Here is a 26,517-nt window from a genome sequence, read left to right as displayed (position 1 = left end):
TGGGCATGGGCTTGTAGTATTACAACATACCCTTCATATTATGCCTACCAATGTGCATCAGGTACAATCTTAGCCCTAACTGATACTTTTGTGAGAAGTGGAAATAAATATTCAGCATGAGAGAATCACTATTTAAAAATAAGGTATGGGTTGTTTTCAAAAGATTATAAAAGATGGTGAAAGATTGTTTTGAAGATTATAAATTTATTATTATAGCCTAAAAACAAAGTACATCAATTTTGATATATGATTCTGGTGTGTTTCTCAGTATTCCATTCTTTTCTGGAAAAGAGCTCTGCAGTTCTCTCATGTGTGATAATCGGATGAAACGGACATTCCTTTACAGGTACAAATCCCAATGATGAATGTTACCATATTGTATACCTAAAATGTGCCAATAAACTTGATGAATAAAAAAAGGAAATTGGCATGCTATTTATTAAAAAAGAAATGTTACATTTTCTCAAGAATGAATTGTTATTTGAGACTATTTCATAAAACTTTGAGCAATTAAGAACTATCATTTTTCATATTCTTCCAAATTTTAAGGAAAAAGGTAGTGTGAATAAAGAAGTTGACCAGTAAAGGTAAAAATGTAAGAGTTCAATAAAAAATGAAGATGCTAAAATCACAACTGCCACTAAATAGCTCCACCTGTAACAAAGATCTGACTTTGACCAATTCATCATCTTCTAGCTACCTCATCTGAATACGAAAGTTTTATAAATTCTGTGAGTTCTAAGATTGAGCACTCTATCATTTTAAAATCAATGAACAATAATATTCCAGTGAGTATACGTTACTGAAATAAAAACGGTCACTTCTGTTGGGATATATTCTTACCAATTCTGAAATTAGACTTCCCACAAAGGTTTGACTCTGTAGAAGTGTCCTGTCTCAGCAGTTATCCTTTAAATCAAATATGGACTCTTACAGCTCAGCACACAAGTGCTCCTACTGGAACCTAAGAGCCACAGGGATGGAAGGTGCCTTTTCTTCCATGCCAATTTCATTTGGTCAAAGACCTCAGAGGTGCACTTTACTTACAGCAGATACAGAGTCTGTCAGTGGCCTTCCCAGATCCAGAAAATAGACAAATGTCATTCTGAGAAACAGTATCAAGTGTATGAAAATACATGATTTAAGAAAGAAGTCTTTCTATGCCAGACTATAACTAATGAATCAAGATCCATGACAAGTAAATGTTTTGATATCCCATCAAGATTTTACCATATATCATTATTACACAATTTCCATGTACATCTATGTGAATTTCAAATTTAATAGTCAAAAATAATCATTATAAAGTAAATGAAATACAATTTATTTCAGAAACATATATAGCTACTAAATGTATCATTCTTGCAATAAAAGTAATGTCTAGGTCAACAAAAACAGAACAAAAATTTTGCATGTCATCCAAAAAATCAGATCTGAAAGCTGAATTTTATGCTTTACTGGATTGTAATAGTGTTTTCCCTTTTTGAAATAACTGTAAACAAAACATCCTACTTAATTATATTTGGTAAAGCTCATTATGTTGGAGTACAGTGGTAAACTACAGCAGTCATTTCTACAATCTTTGTTATTAAGGTAATTGCATGGGCCTTGCTTCCAACTCATAAAGTAGCCTATCAGCTTGAATCGCCAAGTTTCTACTCCAGCTTCTTGCATTTATTTGAAGACAAAAGAAACTCTGTTTAGCCACTGAAATGTATTAGTATAATCAATGCAACCACGTCACTGAACGCCATACTTTAGTCAATAATCTAATGCAGAAGTAGTTTAACAAGACAGCAGCGACCGTTATAAACGAATCTTGAGTATAGAAGAGAAGAGATTCTGATCCTAGAGCCTAATAAAGGATAGGTTGTTTTCCCGGATATTCCTTGCTGATTCGCTAATGTTGTATATTTAGTATCTTTAATTCTACTCCCTTTTATAATAAAATATACATTTTATCATAAATCAAAACATAATCAAATGGGTGTGCATAACTGAACGAACTGGTGAATCATTCATATGCTGAATAAATGACTGAAATATCTTATTGTGTTTCCGATATTCACCGAGTTTTCAGTTTTCCTTCCTCTGTGCCTGCATCGCGTTTGCGTGTCTACGTAAGGAACGGTTAGAAGTTATGCAGGCACCAATAAAGCGCCTCCCTTCTATCAGTACCTTCGGGTATTGTCGCACGGGGATCAGGACTCTTTCCGAGAGCTTTATGTTCTTGTTGCTGATGACATCGAGATACTTCTTTTCTTCATCTTCCTTTTTTCCATCAGAACCTTGAAATTTTTCAATTTCTGAAAAAACAAACAGAAAACCCAGGTGAAAAGAGAACAGAAGCGATCATCACGCACGGACAGCTTCCGTGACCCCTTCACCAGTGAGCCAGGAGCGGCACGGGCACAGCCGTGTGCCGCGCGTGCAAAGTCACCTGCATCGGCAGAGCCGGGCAATGATGCTAAAAGCATCACCGCGTGTCCTGAATCAAATGGGGCATCTGACTGACCTATGTTCTCACAAGACTGCAGGAAAACGGCCTTGGACCCTTTAAAATAAGGAAACGTAATTCTGAAACGCAAAATATATCTTAAAGTTGTTTTATTTTTATTCACAATTACTACTAAAAGAAAATTGTAAAAAATAAAAGTAATCATCCACTTACCTAAAATACATGGCAAAGAGAAATTGTATATTTTTATATTCTAGCCAATCTTAAAAGCAGTAGAAGTGGGTCAAGTCATAGAAAATGATGAGTTGATCAGATGTTAGTCATATTCATCAAGAATTTTGAAATTGTCTCAATGTTTGAGACAATCTATTAAGTTTGTACTGTAATGATGCTCCCGGATGGATTTTAAGCTTATGTACGCTATCCGTTCTTTCACTTTTAATTTAGTCTATTAAAATTCTGAATCTCTAAAATGGATAGTAAAGGTACAGCAGAAAACAAGAAAATGTCCCAGCTTTTTAGAATCTGTATTTAATTAGGAAGATGCACAACTTGAAGATGAGTAAATACACGAACAGAAACATTTCCAGGCGGAGTAGTAACAAAGCTATTAATTACATAAAGCGCACAGCGTGGAGGGCGGGGCCGTTACTGACCAAGGCGGGTACAGAGCAAAGCCCTGAAGGACTAGACGTGCAGAGATCCGGTCTAAGGCAGAAGCCTGCGAGCTGCAGAGCAGTGAATGTAGGAAAGGGTGCCGTGGGTCACAGGACAGACAGCCAAGCTTCTGAAGGACGCCTAATATTACTTGCTTTTGTTGTGAATGTTAGCAGAAGCCACGGGGCAGTTCTGAGGGAGGGTGGGAGGTTGCCATGTTTACTTTTTATTTATAAAGAGAGCATCATATGTGAGACTCGCAGTGGGGGGAAGCAAAGAAGACAGCTGCCTTCTAGTCACCTCACCGAGAAAGGATGCTGACTGGACCCTCAGGAAGCCACCAGACTTTGGCAGAACGCACGGTTAGAACTAGAGTCCCCTTTGTGGGTTTCACCATGCAAAATAAGTACACTGGAGTTACAGCAGGGTTCCGCTACTAACTCCCTTATGTGTATTAGCTACTTTTATTACAAACATCACCTGAAATTATTTTCTCTTCCTATTTTGACCAACTGTTCCATTCCAAAAACTCTAAGTAAATAAAGATAGGAAGACTTTCTTACTTTTGTTATTGAAAAAATAAGACACTCTGTTCACTGCTCTGGAGTAAAGATGATTTTTCAGTATGGACATTTTTAGCCCATACTGAATTATGCTGCATTTTGAAATAATTATTTTTAAAGGGTTGACTACTTCCAAATGTAAGAGAGGTACTTTATCTGCTTTATTCTTTGTTGCTCTATTTTTAACTAATATATTTCCAAAAATGATTTCATGCAGCTTATACAGAAATCCCTGTAACACTCCAGATAATAGCTGTAGGAAAGTATTTATCTGACTCATGTGTAATCTTAAACAATGTTTTTGAAATATTATGGTGGCACCTCGGTTCAGTTCACAAACTTAATTTGTTCCACGGTTTTGGAAAAGATGGCCGTGTTTGTGTTTGTGTGGGAAAGGTGGCTATGGTTGTGTCTGTCATCCCATGTAGTGTGCAAACAAAAGCAAAATTTGCTCACACCTTTATTTGCAAACCAAATTGTTCACCACCAGAAGCACTTGTAGCCTAGGTACCTCTGTGCTATGCTGCTCACCGAGATCTCACCTGAAAGAAATTACACACCTCAGTGTATATGCTGTGAAATTACACAACCATGTATATGCTGCAAACTCACCTAAAGACAAGCACCTTTAAATAAATTTAACTTTCCAAAAAAGGCAAAGGTCCACACATTTGTCTTTAGTTCAGCAGCATCAGATTCCTGCTTTCCTACTCCAAAGTAATCAGTCCCTTGTAATTGCAGGCGTCTCAAACCAAGCGTCCACATCCAGGCCTCTTAGTCCATTAAGTAATTACCACTCCAAGCGCTGACGCTGCAGGAAGGTATATCACACCCTGGTACCAGAGAATTTTTGATCACTGCTCCTTGGGAACGCGCACCGGCCTCATGCCTCACTTCCTCGCCTGGTTCAGACCATGGCAGTCTGCGGCGCATGGAGGAAGCTGACTCAATTCCCAGTCTATTAGATGAATGCTTCCTTCTTCACTTTGTCATAAAAAGAAATTGAATTTGTCTGTCATTACTTGCACTCCACAAAACCACTACCTTAGGCTTTTCTAGACATTTACAATTTAATCATTCCATGATTAATCCTAACAATCTTCCCATCCAGAGGTAGAGCTGACTGAAATACTGTTTTTGCTGCTTTTTTTGCTCATTCCCACAGTTTCTTTTTCAAACTTTTGGCATTTCTGTTGCTCTCCGATGCTTTCGTGGTTAGCCCGTCTTTCCTGATATACCTTCATGACCAACAGCTCAGTAACTGCATCTGTCAACTGCAAATGCTATGTTGAAACTTGCCTGCTTGATTTTAAATCCAAGAAGCCTTGTGTGTAGCACCTTTCCTTAACTTTCTGTTTTAAATACATACTTTATTGCACGATCAACGCTTTCCCATTGCAGAACGCTGACAGGAGTCCGCAGGCCGGAAGGCAGAGTCCTATCACGGGGCAGGAAGGAGCCGCACTGTGGGGAGGCCCAGGCCCCTCCCGGGCATACGTGCAGGACCTGTGCAATGCGCCTGCCATGGTAGCAGATTCAGCAGGGTCACTCACTCAATGTGTTCGTTTAAAACACTAAAGACGGTTTCGCGCTTCCTGTTCTTTCACGTTTTCTTAATTCATTCAAGAAGTATTTTGGCAGCCACTGACGGGGTCTGTAGGCTGCTCCTGGGCGCTGTCCACTTCACACCAGCTCACTCCGTCAGGGAGACTACGGCCAGGAGACACGGGAGTCTCTGTCCAGCTTTTTCTCTGCATTACTTCTTCACTTTGTCTAAGGGTGTGGAAGGTGGGTTTTTTTCATTTCTCTTTTTCTTACTTTATTTTGTTTTATAAACTTTTTTCTGTTCCACGTTAGCTTATTTCAATGCTTTCGATATTTTTATTCATAAAGTGTTAACTGTCATGAAATTCCCTTGGAAAATGTCTGTAGATTCTGATTAGTCATATTTTCATGGCAACTTCGTGGCAGAATTTCTGCAACTTGATTTTGTTATTCTCAAAACCTAATTTACAGCTTTTTACTGAGACACTGAAGAGGAAGAGGCAGTCTTTCTATTGTTATTTTGTTTAAAAGCTGTATGGTCAGTATTTCTGTATTTTGGAATTGAAAAGGAGATTTCCTTTTGGATAAATTTCGGACATGAATCACATTTTTCACAAAAACAATGTTTTTGTTCTTTCTGTGGTCGAACTAGACATAACTCAATGAGCTCTTTTTACCTCCTTACAGGATCCATCTTAGAATGAAAGAAGTATGTAAATATATTTTGAATATGTACTCAAAAGTGCAATTTTGTTAATAAATTGTGTACACACTTAAATTGACTAAATTAAGCCACCGTTGCACTTTACAAAGCATAGAGGGTTCATTCACACATGTGCTATTTCCCTGCCAAGAGGTTAGGTTCCGAACTTCACTCCCTGACACAAAACACCTGTAATAATAAAAGGACTGAGAAAACCCAAAGCCTGAAGACAGCCTCATCATGCAAGCAACACGGAATCCACAGGAACCACTGAGTGCATTCTTCATCGCTCTGGAAGTAACAGGAACATTACTGTGCCTCATGGGGGTAAGAAGTTGTGGGAAGATGGAAAGATTGCCAAGGAAAAAATGTCTCATTAATTCTAGAAAACAGACAACTCAAGACAGTATTTATGCTCAAAGGGGAGGCTAATATCTCCAGTTCCAAAAAAGGCCATCTAAAAACCACCCAGGAAATGGCGGAAGACTGCAGAGCCCCTAGCTAGATGCCGTTGTGAAATGCACCGAGCCTTAGTGAGGTGAAGGTGCCAAAGGAGGACGAGCACCCGAAAATCTCAGGAAAACAACAGCTGATTGCTTCTCATATAAGAATGAATACTTTTCCCTGATGGGAAAACATGGCTTCAAGAAAAATCTCAGTTGAGCATGAACTGAGGAAACTATCACAGGTAAAAAGTCTACAGCACAGAAACTTTCTAAAAGCACAGACACAGTTTCTCATTGAAGCATAAATAACAAGCACATTGTGTTGAGCCTTGTATGAGTCTGCTATGTGAAAAGGGGAAAAATTAATAAGTTGACAAATAATGAAAGTAGAAGAGAAATATATGATAACTAGGAGGAAAATACCAAACATTGTACTAGGTATAAAAAAAAAGATAAACTATGTATCAGAAATAAATACTTATCCAAATTAGAGAAAGATTCACAACTCAGTAATACAATAGGAACATTTATGTCAGATACAGAGAATACACTAGAAGAATAAGCAAAAGAACAGGAAGAACAAAACAGAAAAGCAACAATGAAGAATCTTGACAAAATCAGAAAGACATATTTGCGAGAAAAGGACAGATACATAACGTGAGCCAGCGAGTTCCCTGATGGTATCATCAGATGTGCAAGTGATAAGAAGAACTGAAGAAAAAAAGTAAAGAGTGAAAGTCAATAAATTATAATACATAATAAATAATAAATTAAAATAACTGTGATCTTATGACAGGAACTCATGCATGAATGGCTCAATTCTCTGACTTAGTGGAGACAGAAAGAGGAGAGTAAGAGGGATGGGGAGAAAGAAGGATGAAAAGAGAAGGTAGTAAGAAAAGGAGAAAAAGGTGCCAAAGCAGGACTCGGCAGATGAGAAGCAATCCCTACAGAACAGCGAGTTCCAGGCAGTTTAATCGCAAGCTGTGGAACAGAGGTAGCTTTGTATGTCAGCTCCAGATTTACGTGTTGTCTCATTCACTTAGCATGACTAACTCACTTCTCACCTAGAAATCAAGAAAGAACTGTTAGTGGTGTCGTGAAGATTAAATAAAACAATACAGCAAGAGAGAGCGAATGACGCGGAAGGAGCCAGAACAGAGGAATAGGAACGGCAGGAGGACAGGACCCAGGCGCAGTGTGTACAGGTGTGGGAAAAAGTCACAGGGGACCTTGTTACTCCATACAGTGAAATAAAAATAAATACAGCAGCTAAATAAGTGAGAGAATACAAGTAAGGTCAGACTCACGTCTCTGAAAATGTCACTATTACTGCTCTTATCAATAATGTTAATACAATATTGCTCCCAAAAAGAGCAAGTGAAATTTGAACTAGATTCTTGAGGAAAATGACTCTGGAGTGGGAGGGAAGAACTGATCCCTAGGCCAAGAAAGGCTTAGAGAACCCAGACCAGAGACTTCTCAGATGAATTCTAACAACACTATGAGAAGAAAGAACACTTACAAACTCAACTCCTGATACTACATCCTGACACAGTCCCCACAAAAAAACTCAATATGGAATATATATGTATAACAATCCTCAAGAAAATTCTACAAAACTGAATTCAAGAGCATATTAAAATGATCACAGACCATGGTCAGATGGAATCAGAGATGTTGCAGTACACGCACACCCACCAACTTGATGCACTAACAGAAAGGATAATAAAAATAACATAACCCTAATAAATGCAGAAAAAGCACTTGATAAATTTTAGTATCATTCCAGATAAAAATTCTCATCAAATGAAATATAGGGAAAACTTGCTCCATAAACCTGAACAATAAAGGCCATATATGAAAACCTCATTTATACTATCACCCTTGATCTTGTAACTGAAAGCTTTCCCTCCAAGATGCTAAAAAGGGACGGATATCCATTCTCACCACTTCTATTCAAGGGAGTACTGCTATGTCTTAATCAAGAAATTAGACATTAAAGATAAAACAAGTAAAATGTAGAAGCATTTGTAGTTGACCTGATCACAAATGTAAAAATCCCTAAAGCTCTCATAAAATCTATTACAATCAGTGATTTCAGTCAAGTTGTGGAATAAAATACATAAAAAGTATAAAAATACTTAAGGATAAAGACAGAAGTACAAGTCTTGCACATTAAAAACTGTCAAATATTGCCAGGGATTTGGCCCAGTGGTTCTGCTGCCTGCCTTTCAAGCTCAAGGGCCCAAGTTCGATCCCCGGTACTAACAACAACAATACATAAATAAATAAATAAATGTGGATTGTTCGTAATTCAGCTCGTTTAGTGTGCGCAGTTTTTAGTAGCTCGGAAGGTCAACACACCGGCAGACCCACTCCTGGATACACATCCAAAAGAACCGACACAGACGAGTCTGCAGCCCACAGCCTTGCAGTTCTGCCAATCACGGCTAAGTCACGGAAGCGCGGCGAAGGCCCACTGCTCGGGGATGGGTAACGGAAATGCGGCATACGAACACAACGGAATAAGACACAATCTTAGGAAAGAAGAAAACACAACCCTTTCTAATGACACGGAGGACCTAGAAGCTTAAGGCCACGTTAAACCAGCCAGACACAGGACAAACACGTCAGATTCTGCTGCTTGGTCTGAGCGCTTAACTCCTCCCACAATTTGTATGGTGAAACCCTAAACCTAAGGAGACGGTGTTGAGCAGGGGTTTGGGGAAGTGACTCGGTCATGAGGATGCAGTTCCATACATGGATTAGTGCCCTTCATAGGAGCTCATCTGCCCCACTGGCTCTAAGGACACCGTGAGAAGGCATCATGGAACCAGGACTGTGGGCCTCATCAGACACTGTGTCTGCTACTGGGATCCCAAGAAGTACATTCCCGCTTATAAACCACCAGGCCACCGTCGCATGACCACAACCTCGGTGCAACAAGAGGCACTTACGTGAGGAAACCAAAGTAGTCTCACTTAGAGAAAAGCCAATAGAGAACAGTAGTAGACAGGGGATGGGAGGACAGGGATGAGGACTCGGTCAACGAGTGCGAACTTTGCATCAATTGTGCAAAATGAGTGAGTCCTAGAGACAGACAATGTAAGACAGGGCCTAAAGTCGATGACAGTAAAGTGTAGAGTTAAAAATTTGTAGGAGGGAGAATCCTGAACGTTTTTGTTATAAATCATAAATGCGTGAAGACAGTATGGGACATTTCTGGAAGGAGTAGATGCTTTCATGGTACGACGGCTTCACAGGTACTTACTTATTTATAACTTATTGATTGCATACATTAAGTACACACAGCTGTTTGTCAAACATATCTCAATAGAAGGCAAGGGTGTTTGTTTTGTTGTTACTGCTTCTGTTGTTGTTTTCAATGAAATGCTGCAGAGAAAAGTGGATGTTCCCGTACCATGTAATTCTCATGGATCAACAATGAGTCTCTGTTAGATGGAAAATGTCTTCCCGCTTGTTCTATAACTGAGCCTTAGGACAGTCAAGAATTACTGTCAGTTTAAATTCGGTTTTGAAACAATTCAAAAAGCAGAAGTAAAATGCCAATGGAAGAGCCTCTATTTGAAGATGTGAACCTGAGGATGTGCACTGAAGTCGCTTCCTTAACCACTGATTCTTCTGCAGTCACAAATTATTTTTCCTAAACTAGGTGCGCTGGGCTTTTCATAGCAGCCTCCCACACACTTATGCTCAGTATTTGCTCATATTCAGAAGCATTTGCTTATAATTTTTTACTTATGGCCATTAATAGCTATTATATTGATATGTCAGGCTATGTCTGTATCTTGATACTTTATACGTTATTTTATTATGATTGTTTTTGCAACTGGCACATTATAGAGGCTCGTATTTTAAATGTATGTCACATTATTACACATAAATGAAATAATACTTATCTACTCTCACTGATGTTATTCATCAAAAACAGATTTTAAAGTTATACTTTGCCTTTAAAGTAGGGCAGTTTCATATTTTAAGTAAAATTTTGCAAAGTAACTTACATAATTCCCAGGTCTTTCAAAGACAATATATGTACCCAGGTAACTTATGATATATATATCAGTTATCCTATTATTCTGATCAATGCAAGAAAGGATGTATACTTTCATTATTTCACTAAATATTACTGCCCCAAAAATGGCTATGTAAAGGACTAAGAGTAAAAGCCAGGGGATGGTGAAGGAAAATTAGTCTATGTGACATGGTCCACAGGTCATTAGTAGTTAGATTTGGGATGAATCTTTCAGCTAAGAAACCTTAGCCTAACTGCACAGAAAGTCAGTATGGACAGAAGAGGAGTAGAGGGGTCCTAAATAAGTGATTCTAGAGACAAAGCTGAGTATGTGAGCATGTGTATGAGACAAAGAAAAAGGAAAATTTTGTAATATCATCTGATCACATCTTTTTCATTTTATGGTATTTTTGTTGGCTTATTTGTTCTATATTATTTTTTCTCAGCATTTAACCCTGCTGGCACTATATGTCTCATATTTACATTACTTTAAAAAAGAAATTATGAAATCAAGCTTGTAAGGGTAATGTATGAAAAAATATTGTATATGTTCTTTATGTTTGTGAAACTATTCATGCCTAATTTCTTTAGGGAGGGTAAAATCCAAGCTCTTCTAGGTGCTTATAATTCTAATATTAAAACAAGGGAGATGTTAAGATATATGCAAACTAGAGTTTTCTAATTCTAGAGAAACTTTCAAGAATCAAGATGCATTTAATTATCAAAAAGATTTTGAAAGTAATACATTTATATATTGTCATATATTTGTACGCAAACTGAAATTTTAGAACATATTTAAAGGAAGAACATGAAACTGGTCTGGGGAAAAGACAAGTTTTTGTCAATAAAATGCAAATCACAAACACACACACACACACACACACACACACACATACACATATATTACACCCAAGAAAGTAGTCAGTATTCAATATTTTGGAATTTATGCTCAGTTAAAACAAAAAGTCAATAAAAGCTTATAAATGTGTAACTTTTATATAAGAAGGATTCTTATTTAGGAAGGATTCTTAATTATAATGCAGAGGATGCTTAATGGTCCCTGGATTAGAATTCTTCATTATGACTGGAACATGAAGCTGTACTTATTTAACACAACAAGGAAGGGTTTATCCTTCTTATCTTCCCCTCATCTTGTACCCATTCAGTTTTCAAGTAAAAATGTTTTCTGCTCTTTACATTTTTACAGAACCAAACCTTCAATGATCAGGGTTGAGAGGAGGCAAGCTTGCAGCCTGATAGAACAAAATTTCCCATATGAAATTGCAGACATCAGTAAATTCAGTAGAACAGATATCACCGCTTGTATCCAGAGGTCTCCCCACAGCTCATGCAGTGATAGGTGGGACTTTTCAGTGGTGGCCGTATGCACAGTGTGGAGAGTGGGGTTAAGGATGGGATGCTAGGGCTGACTCAAGGGGTGACACTAGGATTAGGCTGCCCCCATCCTGCTGTATGAATGCTACCTTCCCTGAAGGTGGGGAACCTGGATAGGATGCAAGGGACAGAAAGGGGCTGCTGTTGTTACTTGCTGCTTCTTGGCTACTTTGCTGCCTATGGATTTCTGCTTGCTACTTTGCTACTTCTGCTGCCTTCTGCCTGCCATGAACTGTTCCTCCTCTGCGATGCCCCTCTGCCATGACAGCCTGCCTTGGATATAGCCGACTATGAACTAAAACCTCTACAAACTGTGAGCCAAACACATCTTTCCTCCTTTAACTTTGGGTGTCAGGTATTTTGTCTCAGCAACAACAACAAAAAAATAACTAAGACCACAAGCTTCCATCATTTCAAAATCTAAGTCTAGAATGCAAATGCAAATGCACTGTAACTGTTTGCCATAAAATGAAAATCAATCATTAATAAAACAGTATAGGAAAATTATTTACCACAATTTTACTTAATAGATATTGATGTACATTTTCAAATTTCATTTTCAAAGTCTGGATGAACAAATCTGAGTGGTAATATGGCCAGAATAGTCTTGTTCTTGTCTTCACTTTTTGCATCACAACTCTGTGGGGTCCATAACACCCCATTTTTTAAATAAAGCAACAGTTCAGGGGGCTGATTAAATATATATTTTCAATAAATGAGGGGAAAACAATAGAAGGAAAAGGATTTTAAAAATTAATGAGTCAAAAAAATAATAGGAGTAGGAGCCAACTTTTCTTTAAAAAAAATTTAGGCGATAAGGGAAAGGAAAAAAAAATAGGAGAAAATGAAAAAATGGAAATAAAATGTTTGTAAATGGGGAGGGGAGGAGGGGGTGAAGGGAGGGCAGGGACAAGGGGAAAAAATGAGAACCAAGACCTGTCATGTAAGGGTACAAGATCCCAATGATGAATGTAACTGTACTGTATACCTAAATTGTACTAATAAACTCAATGAGGAAAAAAGAAAGAAAGACAGACTTAGAAATTTGTCCTTATATAAACTACTTTGCAGGAGAGGGGTAATGAAAGTTTATGCTTTGCTTTGATTACTTCTAGGAAGCTCAGCTCTAAACCTGTCTTCAGTAGGTCAGACAGAGATTTCTTACATTGTTCTTTTTCTTTTCACTATCTTTGCAACCTTTTCCTTGGTTGACTCATGCAGAATATTTTACCCTTATTTTATGCACGCCTTTATTATAAGATGCCTCAAACTTAGAAATAGGCAATCAAATGTCACTTTGTTTAAATTTGTGTATTATTCTGCATTAATAGTAATTAGTCCAACAATTTTCACCACTGCAAAGTATCTTTAAATTATGCTTTTTGCTTTACAGTTACAGCTAGGTGTTAAAAGTAGCTTGTCACTTTCCAGAGGTTTGATCTCAAGCAAGTTAATTAGCCTCAGTTTTCTTAGTTTTTAAAAGTAAAGCAACCCAATAGTCCCCTTATGAAGACTCACGTTCTGAACACAGCTGTCTGGCAATAATTTCAACAATATTATTATGATGCTTCATGAGCTCCTGTCTTTTCTTATCAGAGTGCGAAGTTTATTTCATTCATCTCTAGTGTCTCTGTCCGTAAACTAGCAACTAAAAGGGAGGATTCTGTGGGTACTAAGGCCTACACGTCTGTCTTCCATCACGTAAAAATGAAATGGACACTTTCTGACAGGACGAGGCTCAATGGTGAGACAGCAGTGACTCGTGGGAATGGCCATGGCAGCAGCAAAGTGAACACACAACCTCTCAGACCCAAGGTTGGCAGCTGGGAGCCTCTGAAGGCTCCAGAGATTTCAGTGATGCGAACAGCCTTGCAGGACACCAGCTTGGTCCCCAGCACTGGTCTAGTGGACCCTCCACTACCTCGCAAAGTACAGAAGGGATGGAAAGTGGTTCCAAACACCGAACAGTGTCTTCCTTTGTAATGGGTGGAATGAAAATCTGTGAGACACATTAATAAGTCAGTGCTAAATAATTGCAAACAGTGCAAAAATTACACAAGTAATTTTTATTTGATGATTGAAATAGAAATGATTTTAAAATGATACAAGCATGTTTTCACCAAGTTAATGTTACATGAGGAATTATTTTAATTACCACTAATTCATTTTGATGCCTCGGACCTACTAAAACTGTAAAATTTTCTGACACCGTTTCTGTCCACATTTCCTGCTCACCTGTCCAAATTTCAACCACTTTCTGGGTCAGCTCACAATTCCACTTCCCCATGGAGCCGTACAATGCAACCACAGAAATTTCACCCCTTATGAGTTCTTGTCACTCTATTCCTAGATTACATGTCCAGCTACTTTTCTCCCAGCCATGAGGCCATATTTTATCTCTGTGGCTGTGGACACCTCGCTCAGCTTTCTGGGCTTCTGCTGCTCCCTTTCTATTTAAGTGTGAATGGCGCTCATCAGGGGTGCCCGGCACACTCTTAGGAACACAGACGTAGAGCTGCAGCTCCATCCTGCGTCACTTGGCAGCCGCAGTGGTGACGGCCCCTCCTTTCTGAGCACTCCCTGCAAGCCTCGCGGAGCTCCTCTTTCCCACCTGTGGGCGAGCTCGCTCCGTCGGTTTACTGAAGCTTTCTGTGTCACACTGCTTACTTTTAAAATGAGGGTAATTATCCTCATAAAATTGTTACAAGGGTTACAAGGTACTTAGAACAGTGCCTGATATAGGAACATGGGAAACATTAGTCACCATCGTTTTATTCACTTCTTTCTGGGAGGAGAAACAAAGGTCCACTGACATCTTTCACACTGTTAAAACTAAACTCACGACGGCCACTGTCACTGTCTTTCTCTACCAGTTATACCTCACGCAAGAAAGGAGCTCAAGTTTGTTTGGTCAACAATTTCAATTCGTGCTACACACAAATTCTTAAGTTTTTAAGTATAAATTTCAATTAAGAAAATGAATATTTAATGTCACCCTCCATACATCCACATGCGGTCTTCCACGTCAGGTCACTTTCCCTGAATACCTTTAATGTTTTGCTTTTAGTTCTTGCTAAGTTCAACACATAAAGTTCTTTAACACAACCCAGGATACATATTTCTGCTTTCTGGACAACTGTAATCACGGCAGATAAGGGGACTGGCAGAAAGGCGGGACCCGGCGCTCTACTTTGTCGCCTGCGTTGCCACAGTGATCGTTCGGACACAGGCACACGGTGGGCTGGAGGAGCCCAAGACAGGTCCACATGTCCTGGGTCTCCTCAATTGTGCACGCTGGGGTCTAGGCGCATTGCATCGACCAATTCCCACAGAGCTCCCTGGGAAACACAAAGTGAGCACCTACCCTTATGAAGGGGCCCAGAGGTGGAGGTGCCCTCCCCGGGTGTGGGGCCCGCTGGACATCCCAGCTCGGGTCCTCACCGCCCCTGAGTTCTGCTGTCCCTCAGCAGCACCAGAGTCCACGCTCAGAACCAGACACCACAATGAAGCAGCAGACCCAGCCTTGTCCTTGTGGAGTGCGGATGATACAGGACACTTCACAGATGAGTAGCTCTCTCCTGACTCTTAGCACTGGGGCACTGTCGCTACAGCCACGGTGGGAGGCAGATGGATCACCTCTCTGATCTCCTATGTGTGCTTTGTGTTGTTTCCCGAGAGTGTTTTTTGTTTGTGCTAACACTTAACAACGAGAGCTGTGCTCTACACACACTAGAGGGTGCTGCATAGAAACTGTACACATTACACGACACAGAAGAGCTCTAGAAGGCACACATCTCAGGTGACACATTTGCACATACACAGCATCGATAACCCCTTGTCTCCCTCTTCCCAACTCCTGGCAATGCAATTCCTTCCATTCACTGCTTCCATAAGTCCGGCGACTTGGGTACCTCACAGAAGTGGGACTGGGCGCTGGATGTCCTTCTGCAGTTATTTTATTTCACATTGCCTAACACCGTCCAGGTCACCCATGTGGTTACCACTGTGTACAAGTTTTGTGGAGAAAAGAAAAGCAGGGTGGCATCAAAGGAAACTGTGGAGGAGCAGGATGCTTCGAAAGGGCTGAGTGACAGGCTCTCTGAGGAGGCCTCCTTGATGGAAACCTGCACTCGATCCAGGGACAGCTAGGATGGGGCAGTTTCCCAGATGAAAGGAAGACACCTCGCAAAGCATCAGAACCCGGCAAAGGACACAGCGTATTTAAGTGGCTGCCAGAGTCGGTGTGGGTAGGTCAGCGGGAATACAGGAGAAAATGGGGAAAGACAGAGTGAGAGAAGACTGGGCGATTCCACATAAGGCCTTCCCACCAGTGAGTGGACACGGTAATCTGCTTCTGAGAAGCAAAGCCTGGCAGAATGAGGGCAGTGTGGCTTCTCAACCAGAGCACAGAGGGAACCTCAGTGGTTGGTGTCCTCCACACTCCCTCTGTGACCCCAAGTCTGGAGAAGCGAGAGACCAGGTCCTGGAACTTGAGCCGGCCCGTGGGAGGAACTGAGGATTCTGCTCACAGGACAGGGTGCAGCCGACTAAAATATCCAGGTAATTGCAACTTCCTCCGAGATCCTAAGCCCAAACCAGGAATCGAAGCTTCTAAATTCCACACCTACAGAGACTAAGTAACAATACTTGCCATTTTAAGTTGTTACATCTTGAGTTTATTATACAGCAACAGGACTGGGGATTTAGCTCAGTAGTTCGGTGGCCTGCCTTGTAAGTGCAAGGACCTGAGTTCAATCCCTGGCACACACACACACAAAAAAATTATACAGCAACAGAGAGTAGTTAATGAATCATGCTAGAAAATTTTGGCCTTTTTTCAAAGTACAATAACATTTGGAAGGGTTTTTTTTAATCTGTTTGGATCTTTTTCATGTTTTCAATCAGGAAGCCCAGGGGGAGGCAGGCAGGCCCGTTGTAAGACAGTCGCACCAAACCAGGTAAGAAAGGGCGAGGAGCTCTAAAGACGGGTTGGTTATTTGGAAGATGGAAGCTTGCAGTATGTACAGGAAAAGTATCAGGAAAAGGGAGCAAGTGCAAATGACTCGGGTTCTCAGCTTGAGTAAACAGGTGCATAATAGTGACATTTATAGACATGAAAAATAGAAAGGCAGGCTTAGTGGGGAAAATTATGCTCTGCTTCTGCTGTGTTTTAGGTGGTGCCTAGGTGAAGATATAGGATGAGAAGCTGGATGTATAATTCTCAAGCCCGGGGAAAGGCCAGAGTTTGGTATAAAATTGTGAAGTCATCGACATCTGACTGATGCTCAAGTTCATAGCAACAGCTTGGGATAAGGAAGGACGCCTGCAAGAACTGAGCCCACGATACTCTCACGTGGAGAATTCAGGAAGAGACTGGGACCAGGTGGAAGCAGATGAAGTGATAGAGGAAACCAGTGAAGGAGGCATAAACTAGGAAAGACCACATCAAAAAATTCCAGAGCAGGAAAGACCTTAAGAAAGAGAAAGAGGTACGCTGGCTCATTTGAAGAAATAAGCTACTCAGTGGAGCGGATGTGCAGACAGATCTGGAGGGAGGACGTGCATAGAGTAGAAACTTCCCTCTACCTCGGGAGGGCCATGCTGAGTCCTTGCCTTCCTGAGGACTACTCCAAATCCGGGAACGATCTCATATCAAACCTCCTGATGACATTCACCCCTTTCCCGTGCTTGGAACTGAGTCCCTTTGTGGAGGTGGCATAAGGAAAGCACACTTTCAGATTATGTGGCCCATCCCCACAAGACACTCCACCAGCTTTCATCTTTGTACACACCAAGGCCCAATCACTCTCAGGGGTTTCATAACTGTTTCAATTTTTCACTGTACATTTCCTATAAAATTTTGTCAAGACATAGGAAACTCCGAACAATTCAAATTAAATTCCTTTTATTTTACAAGGACCACAACCACCACAAATCTTAGCCACTGATCCACTCCTTGCTCTCTGGCATGCACAGGCTGTGTACAGAAGTCACACAGGCCCTGGTGCGTGAGCATGGGGCTCCCAGCTTCACCACTGCAGGCTCTGCTATGGCCTGGTTTACTGGCCACCATTCCACCTGCAGTGGGAGATGCGCAACCAGTGCTGTTGTAGCTGTGTCTAGATGTCCTCAAAGCCTTGTGTGGTCACAGGTGGGGCTTTTGGAAATGGTTGGGTCTAGGGTGTGCGATGCTGGGATTCATTTGCAATGCTAGGATTAAGGCTGGCCCCTCTCCATATGGGTGCTGGTCGCTCTCAGGACAGGTAGCCTGGGTCAGACATACGGGACAGAAAGAGGGTTAGTGTTCTTTGCTTGTTGCTTGCTGCCTTCTGCCTGCCATTTCTCCTCTGCAATGGTGCACTCTGCTTTGGACTCAGCTGGCTACAGACTGAAACCTCTATAAACTGTGGGCTAAACCTTTTCCCCTCTATCTTTGGGTATTGGGTACTTTGTCTCAGCAACGAGAAAAGTACTTAAAACAGTCATGTATCTTCTATACCTAAGCTGTCTTTTAAAAACACATATTTACCATTACACATTTTCCTGTTTCTCTTGGGAAATGGATTTCTACTCTTTATTCTGTGGTTGTACTAAGCATTCAAACCTTTTCTGAATGAAAAAGTAGCAGAATCATGACACCGATCTACTCCTCGTTGCCAAAGATTAAATTCTTCATTTTTCTGCCACCACTAAAAATTGATCAGCTGTTCCACGCATGTCTCCTTCCACATTCCCACCCTGCTTTTTGCCATCCTGAACTAGCTACCCTGTGCTCTATGCTCGCAAGACATTGAGCAAACCAAGTACTTTCAAAGTCTCTGGGTATCCACAGACAACCTCCCCTCCTTCCTCCGGCCAATGAGGATGGCTCTTTCTTTAAGCAGGCTCTTCTTGGATCCTTAGAGACATGGTTATTCACCTCAGGTCACTTTTATCACGTGCAGAGTACAGTTTACGAGTTTTCTTCCTTGACTTTGTGAAGTCAAACATTTTCTTGAAGTCGCATGACTTGTGTGAAGTCCTACTGTTGACTTCCCTGAAGCTACAGAGAACATCAGATTTGTTTTTCAGTCTCAGTACTCATTACAAAGTGGACGACTTGAAGTAGAACCTCAAAGTCAAACCTACCAAATGTGTCTTACTAAGTTTTACTAGAATAATGTCTAATTTGTGATACAAAAACTTCATAAAGTATATGTGCCTCTTTCCACAGAGATATTTCACATTTGTTTCCATAAAACAGTACTGCATTAAATATATATGTATTTGCAGAAAAACCAAGACATTTTAAAATATTTTTGGATTTTTTTGTACATGTTTGGATTGTTTATCATCTCATGCATGCACGTCTCAGAAAGCGAAAGAGCAGGAGAGGGCCACATGAGAGGAGTGATAAGCATCCAATGCCAGCTTCTTCATCTCTTTGTTTAGTGGTCAGCAATCAGGATTTGTATGCAAAAATCCGAACAGAAACTCTTTTTACATACTGATTGACATTTAGGTGTACTTTTGCTTAGATTTCAGGAAATTAGTTTGAAAGTCTCAAACTGTAATTTTTGCTGTAAAATACTCAAAGTAAACATTGAGAGCATTTTTATTCCACATATTTGATGTTAAAAGTAAATTACTATTGTAAGTGAAGTAACCTATACTCATTAAGTTATACCTGATCTTCTAACATATGTATTCAATTGCATTTATTTCCACAGCATGAGTAGAACATATGTCCTACATTTGTGGATAAAAATAAGACTTCAGTGTTGCCGAAGATATCTTGGAAAATACCATCTAAATAAAACACATTTTAAATCATCAACTCAAACTGATTGGATTTAAATTAAAAAATATTTTTCTGAGCCTACTTCAACTTGGATCATTATATAAAATAACATTTATTCATCATTTAAATTAAATTCTCAGGAAAGCAACAACCAGATGTGCTTAAATTTGTAATAATTTATATTCAGGATGTTTGGAAGCATAATGACATTAGGCATGCCTTGTGCTGCAAGTCGGCTTTCCCGCACTGCGTACCGGCGAGCCTTTACTCATCGGACATGAAACTCCTCCGTATGCAGTGGAGCCGCGCGAGGCAACTGAGGCCGATCTGCCCCGGGAAGCGCGGCCCAGGCCCGTGTCCTCCTCCGTGTTCCCTGACCCTCACGGACCGGCAGCAGTGAGGAGGAAGACGCGGCGCCCGGCGTGAAATGCCAGCGGCCTGCTGAGCGTCTGTGGCGAGCGCCAAAAGTAAATATTTTGTTTCTTTTTTGGTTTATGCACTCGTAATTTCTCAGTCATGTCAATCAAAAAGCCAACATTTTCTAGGATTAACTGAGCAGCCTCTTAGATACCGTACTTGCAGTATTTAGGAATGGCTACTTAACTTTTATGTACTTGGAAACAGTATACAGCCGTAATTTTTAAATTCAGACGAATCCTAAAGTGAATCCATCCTCGTTTTTACCAACCTCAAAAATGACCCGGTGTGGTGGCATGCGCCTGTAATCCCTGCATTGGGAAGGCTGAGGCAGGAGGACTGCCATGGTTCAAGGCCAGCCTGAACTACACAGGGAGACCCTATCTCACAAACAAAACAAAAACAAACAAAAAAGGAAATGGATTCCCTATGAAATGAGGACACCACCTAATTCCTCCCTGGTCGGGTGGGTGCTTTGGTAATCAGACACACTATTTAAAGCTGGCTGATGTGGAGGATGGCCCTCCAGGGAGCCTGGTGGGCAGAGCCCTGGGCCTGGCAGGAGGCAGACAGCGGCTGCCTCTCTCCACCCTGAGGAACCGTCAAGCTGTGTGCCAAAGTGGCCATTCCATATTCTGGGAGCAGTGAGAGGCCTTGCGAATGTCTTACTTTCTACCTCTTATCTTGGTTCAGGCTCCTGATGCAGGTGTCTCTGAGAATGCGATGTGCACTTTTAGGAAGCAGTGGTGCCCAGCAGGGCGCACGGTGATGGCTGGCCTTGTGCACGTCTTTTCTGGAGTGACACTCACTAAAGCCTGTTGCCTGTTTTCATTCGGATTGTTTTTTTACTGTCGCATCACAAAATTCTTTATGTCTTTGAACGCAAGTCTCGTATCAGAAAAATAATTTTCAAGCATTTTCTCTTGTTCTTTGTGTTCTTTTTCAATACCTTAGATTTTGAAATAATCAATTTTTCTTTGGGCATTTCATTTTTTTCTTTCATGGTACTTGCAATTACACCCAGAGCCACTCCACCACTGAGCTACACACCAGCCCTTTTAGATACAGTTTACTTTTTATTCTGAGTCGGGACCTCACCCAATTACTCAGACATGTGCTCCTCCTACCTCATCCTCTGGAACAGCCGGGACTGTAGGCATGTGGCACCGTATCCAGCTTGGCACTTAACTCTTGTTTCATTCCTGTGAAACCCCTGCCCAACCAACGGTCACAAATACCTCTATTCCTGTGTATTTTTCTGCAGCTTTATCGTTTCACCCCTTGCACGATGCAAACTGGGCCCACTGGCTGTGCACGCTGTGACACAGGAGTCTACAGGGGACCCTGCAATGTCACCTGTGTGCAATTCAGAAGGAAACCACAGCAGTAACGAGAGCATCTCCACTCCCAAGTTCATGGCACCACTGGTCAGAGAGCCAAGACTGGAAACTGAGTGACCATCGATGGCTGACTGCACAAAAAATGTGGCAGCTACGCACAGAGGAACAGTATTCAGCCTTAAAAGGACCTTGCAGGGACATGAGAACCTTACGGTGAAGGAAACGTCAGACACAGGGAGAGGAGCGAACAATCCCATCAGGCAGAATCTAAAATACCTGATGGAACAGAAGTGGCTATGACAGCGGTGGTAACCACAGGAGAGCCTGGGGATGGTGTGGATCGAGAGGTGCTGGGCTGCTCCTCAAATGAGCAGGAGGTGCGTGTGGTATGACTCACAGCACAGCAACTGTACACCATAGAATGCTAGGCACATTTGCAATGTTTCACCACAGAGACGTGGTAATGTCTGAGAAGACAGAAATGTTTAGCCTGATTTAAACATCCCACAATGTACAACCCCAGGCTCCCGAGTAACTGGTACCATAGCATACATCAGTGTCTGACAAACAACAGATTTAATTTCAAAAATGAATCGACCTTAAATTAAGGGTTCACTTCTTGAGCTTTAAACCTAATTCCACTGATTTACACGGGTGTCCTGACATCAATACCCACTGTCTTGATTACTGCAATTGCGAATTATGTCTGGAAATCAGTACAGGCGAGCCTCCCAAATGTGTCCTCACTTTACACCTCCTGGCTGTTTGAGGCCCTTGGATCCCATAGGGATTTGCAGCTACTGAGCGGACTGCCGCGGACCTGCAGTGTGCACTCCTGCCATCCTAAGAGTACCGGTCCTTCAGACCACGAACACGGAGCACACTGCCATGTGCGTAGGTCTTCTCTCACGTCTTTCCATGAGATTTCATAATCTCTAGCACACTTGCTTTGCACTTGCCTGTGACACCTACTCCTATGAGCTTCCCTCTTCGGATGCTGTCCAAGTGCTCCTCAGCCTCCTCCCTGTGACCTGGGACAGTAACTGATGCCACTGTAAGTGCAACCACTTTCAGATACGCTGACCGCAAAAACCCAGTCTTTACTGGTGTGACCTTGAGTCCTACACCTTGAGAGCTCATTTATTATTGTTACTGCTCCGATGCGGCTTCTTCAGCACTCCTATTAAGATTACGTGTTAGCACGTGCATTCTCTGAACAGTCTGCCTTCCTTGTTTCCCAATACAGTTTTGGTTTTTTGTTGTTGTTTTGTTTTGTTTTTGGCAGACTTGGTATCATTACATTTTTCTTTTAAATTATCAAAAGTTTTAATAAAACAAATTCAAATAGGCTTCCTAAATGAGGAAATCTCTTCATTACATCAAAAAAGCTCTCACTTAAAATCCACACATCTGACATAAAACACAGCTAAACTTTTTTTATTCTACAGGAAATTTAACTAATACTGTGATGTAATGACAGCACTCTTGAGCTAAAAAATACATAAAAAGCCCTTGGGCGTTGAACACACGATAAACCTTCAGGGAATAAATGCAAGAATGAACAATGTGTGTAAAATACCCGAAGGGTGCACAGCCGGATGAAGAGCCAGTGAGTTCTCACCCGCGTGGGGAGAAGGGCCCTACACAGACCTCTGGCACAGGCCGGTCAGTGAGGGCGCTGGCCCCAGTTTCATATGAACAAATGGAGAACAAGGAAAGGGACCAAGGAGTGAAGTTATTTTTAAAAACAGAAAACAATCGGAAGCACTGCTCTGAAAGCTACTGAGATGCCTGTGTCTAAATATATTAAAATCAACAAAATTAGCATCTGTTATGGATTTTTGAGAGTGATTTTTTTCCATGCACTTTAAGATCTACAATTCTATAAAAAGAGCCCAGTTCTCTAATGAAAATTTAATAATGCTTTTAGAAAACCGAGTCTGGAAAGCCCTCGTCTGCACTGGCTCCCAGTGTTTGTTGAGTCCGGGTAGGAGTGCAGACGGCGGTCTAAACACTTCCCTGAAACAGAAGCAGACGAACACTTGCGGCAGCCCTCCTGCCCGAGCAGCAGAGCTCCCCACCTGACGCTGGCGCTTCTCACCTACTTCCCAGCAAGGCACGGTGAGCCCGTAGCAGCATTGGTGGCTGGACTCCCGGCGGAGCAGGAGGGACACAGGCTTGCTGTCGGCCCTGCAGAGCACTGCACCGGACAGTCCACGCGTGGGCATCGCATCTCCACAGCAGCACCGCACTACGCTCACCCTCAGGGCCGCTCCCCTCCCCTCCTCCTCACCCCCAGGCCTACAGCTCTGCCCACAGGAGGAGGCCCTGAGTACCTGGGCTGATCAGGCTCGAGGCTGGGTGGAGGCCAAAGAGGCAGCTCGCATACACTCCGGAGAGTAGCAGGGAGTGCGCGGCGTCAGCAGTGGCTGAACCAATGTCACACAAAGAAGTGGACAAAAGTGCTGGATTGCTCGCCCCGTGGGGAAGGTACAGCCACAGGGAATTCAAGGGGCTCCCTCAGTCTGCAGAGGACGGCATCAGGTTGGTCTATCAGCTTTGCTTTGTAGCATTTTACCGCGCAAAGGTGAGAAATCACACTAACGATACAAGTTGTCAGCTGTTTATACCTTTAGTTTAAGAAAAGTTTCAGAAAAGGACTTAGAGCATGAAGATTTCCCTCCAAAAGGAGGGTGTTAGATTATAATGAATGAATTTGTCAAATATAAGTGATTTCAAGGCTGCCTGGATCCATAAGCAAATTTAGCAGTCTTACGTTGCTCTAAAGCTCCATCACAACCTGAGACAAGAGAGATACAGATGTGAACTGTAATACCAAGTTAAAACCTCCATCCGGAGCACAGATCAAACAGTATTTCTGAGAAGCTGCATTTTACTGCAGAAAAGGTGTGCCTATAGTCCAATCAGCGTGAATTCTAACCGGTGTCACACATAGCACACCACGGATCACTTACAGAAAGCATCCCGTAAGACTACGCCAAGAACGCTGCTTCTGCAGATAACGGGTCTGGGAGGGGTGCAGCCTTCTCTCTGCTCAAACCTGTATGCACAAAGAAGTCCTGATCTGGTCAGCACATGGTCAGGAAGAGCACCTCTGGCTGCATGGCTTTTCTCAGTGGTGTTTGGTGAAAAGAAACAGACAAACATGTATTGACTGGATCTTCCATCGACTGTAATGGAAGTCACTGTGGATGCTTTGTTACCAATAGAAACTGCCTGTATGCAGAGATTCTAAACACGAACATTGTGTTGAGCCCCATTTCTTGGCAAATATTATCATATAGTTCATTATTCATTGATTAGTTTAACTGTTTACTTTTAATAAATGGAAAAACTCATGCATTTGAATATTTCTGATAAATATACAAATGAAACAAGAATTTCAAATCAGGCATATTTTTGCTAACGTTTTACATAATTACTGTTTTCTCAGTAATTTTCACTCTTTCATGATTATGTATCTGTTTTCTGCACTAAAAATCAACATCACTTTGTTTCCCTATATTTCAGAATATGTGTCAATTATATGAGGCGCATCTAGACAACATACTTGTATGAGAAATCAGAATGGAATTGAAAGAATGCTATCAGTGCTTGAGATGAAGAATAAAAGCTGACCATGTAAGAGGCTCGTAGTTTGTTAGCTTGGAATTTCAATCTTTTAACTGTTTCCCAGGAATAAGAAATGACCAGCCTCCCTCTGTTCCAGCTTACCGATGCATGTACACAAAAGTATGCAGCAGGGCTGCCACCCGCACACCCTAATGTGTGACAAAAGACACGGACTTTCCTGCAGGACTCTAAGCTTCATGCTTAAGTACCATCCAGGCTGTGCCTCGACCTCTTTGTGCCAATTTTAAAAGCCTGTTTGCCATCTTGCCACCCGCACACCCTAATGTGTGACAAAAGACACGGACTTTCCTGCAGGACTCTAAGCTTCATCCAGGCTGTGCCTCGACCTCTTTGTGCCAATTTTAAAAGCCTGTTTGCCATCCAGGCCTGTAAGCTATAAAACAGAATTATGCCTGGGTTACAACAATCAAAAGAAAAAAAATGGAAGACACTTTATAAAGAATTATTTAAAACGTGGGCCATCACATACATTAAGTACATATAGAAACACATAGCTTAACAAGTCACTACCCAAATTACACTCTGGTATGTGTTGTCCATGTCTATTTCATCAGAAGTTCCTAAGCAACTTGGTTTATATGTTTGATTCTTCGTCATGAATTTAAGCCTAGATGGACGTGGAAGCCAGGATCCTTACATTACAGAACCTGACACTCTGTGACCTCGCAGGTGAGCATCAGACGCGTCCCACATATACGCTGCTTCGTATCCCCTGACTCACGTCTCTCCTCCATTCCTCCTTCCTCACCAGGGTAACGACCACTTCATTCTCTGCACATACCACTAATTCCACATGCATGCGACACTGCATGCGGGACCTGTGTCTGACTTACCTCACTTAATATAATGACTTCGGGTGCACTTACACTGTTGAAAGTGGCAGAATCATCTTTCTTCTTAAGAATATATCTAATAAGGTGTTTGTAAATGGGGAGGGGAGGAGGGGATGAAGGGAGGGCAGGGACAAGGGGAAAAATGAGAACCAAGACCTGCTGTGTAGAGGTACAAGATCCCGGTAATGAATGTAATTGTACTGCATACCTAGAATGTGCCAATAAACTCATAAAAAGAAAAAAAAACAATATATCTAGATCTAGATATATTCATTTCTCACTTGATGAACATCTAGACTGTTTCTGTATCTTGGCCACTAGGAATAATGCTGCCGTTGTATGGCATTGAAGGCACTTCTAGTAAGTGGTCGTTGCTCTTGGTAATATCCAGAAGGGGGATTCTGAGGTCACGTGGTGCTTCTACTTTTTATTTCTGTAGGAAACTGCATACAGCTCTTCATAATGGAGGTACAGTCTCCATTTCCATCAGCAGTATCCTGGGATTCTCTTTTCTCAACACTTGTATCAGTATTTTTTCTCTCATGCCTTTTTAGGGAGGATGGGGTTGAGGACTCCCCATGTGGTCCAGGCACCAGCAGGTACTCTCAGGAGGACCACCCACACCTCCACCTCCAGTCTGCCTGGACTATAAGTGCCAGTGCCACATGTGGACAGAGCATGGGCTTC

At 41.6% G+C, this 26,517-nt stretch overlaps 1 protein-coding gene across 1 annotated transcript in view; it reads right to left on the bottom strand.

The window, feature by feature from the left end:
* The window catches only part of Khdrbs2 (KH RNA binding domain containing, signal transduction associated 2), a 380,292-nt gene extending 366,199 nt beyond the window's left edge, over positions 1 to 14,093 (bottom strand). The window contains exons 1-4 of the mRNA XM_033756843.1: positions 14,042 to 14,093; positions 8,748 to 8,912; positions 2,368 to 2,554; positions 2,179 to 2,302 (exon numbers count right to left, since the gene is read on the bottom strand). Coding sequence (XP_033612734.1) covers positions 2,179 to 2,302; positions 2,368 to 2,554; positions 8,748 to 8,912; positions 14,042 to 14,093 — 528 coding nt within the window. The remainder of the gene's footprint in view (positions 1 to 2,178; positions 2,303 to 2,367; positions 2,555 to 8,747; positions 8,913 to 14,041) is intronic.
* Between the last annotated feature and the right edge of the window lie 12,424 nt (positions 14,094 to 26,517).

This window comes from Fukomys damarensis, unplaced genomic scaffold, assembly GCF_012274545.1.
Source record: "Fukomys damarensis isolate Sample0158 unplaced genomic scaffold, DMR_v1.0_HiC HiC_scaffold_27, whole genome shotgun sequence".
Lineage (NCBI taxonomy): Eukaryota > Metazoa > Chordata > Mammalia > Rodentia > Bathyergidae > Fukomys > Fukomys damarensis.
The sequence above is the reverse complement of the archived record's forward strand: the minus strand, read 5'-3'. Positions and strand labels throughout refer to the sequence as shown.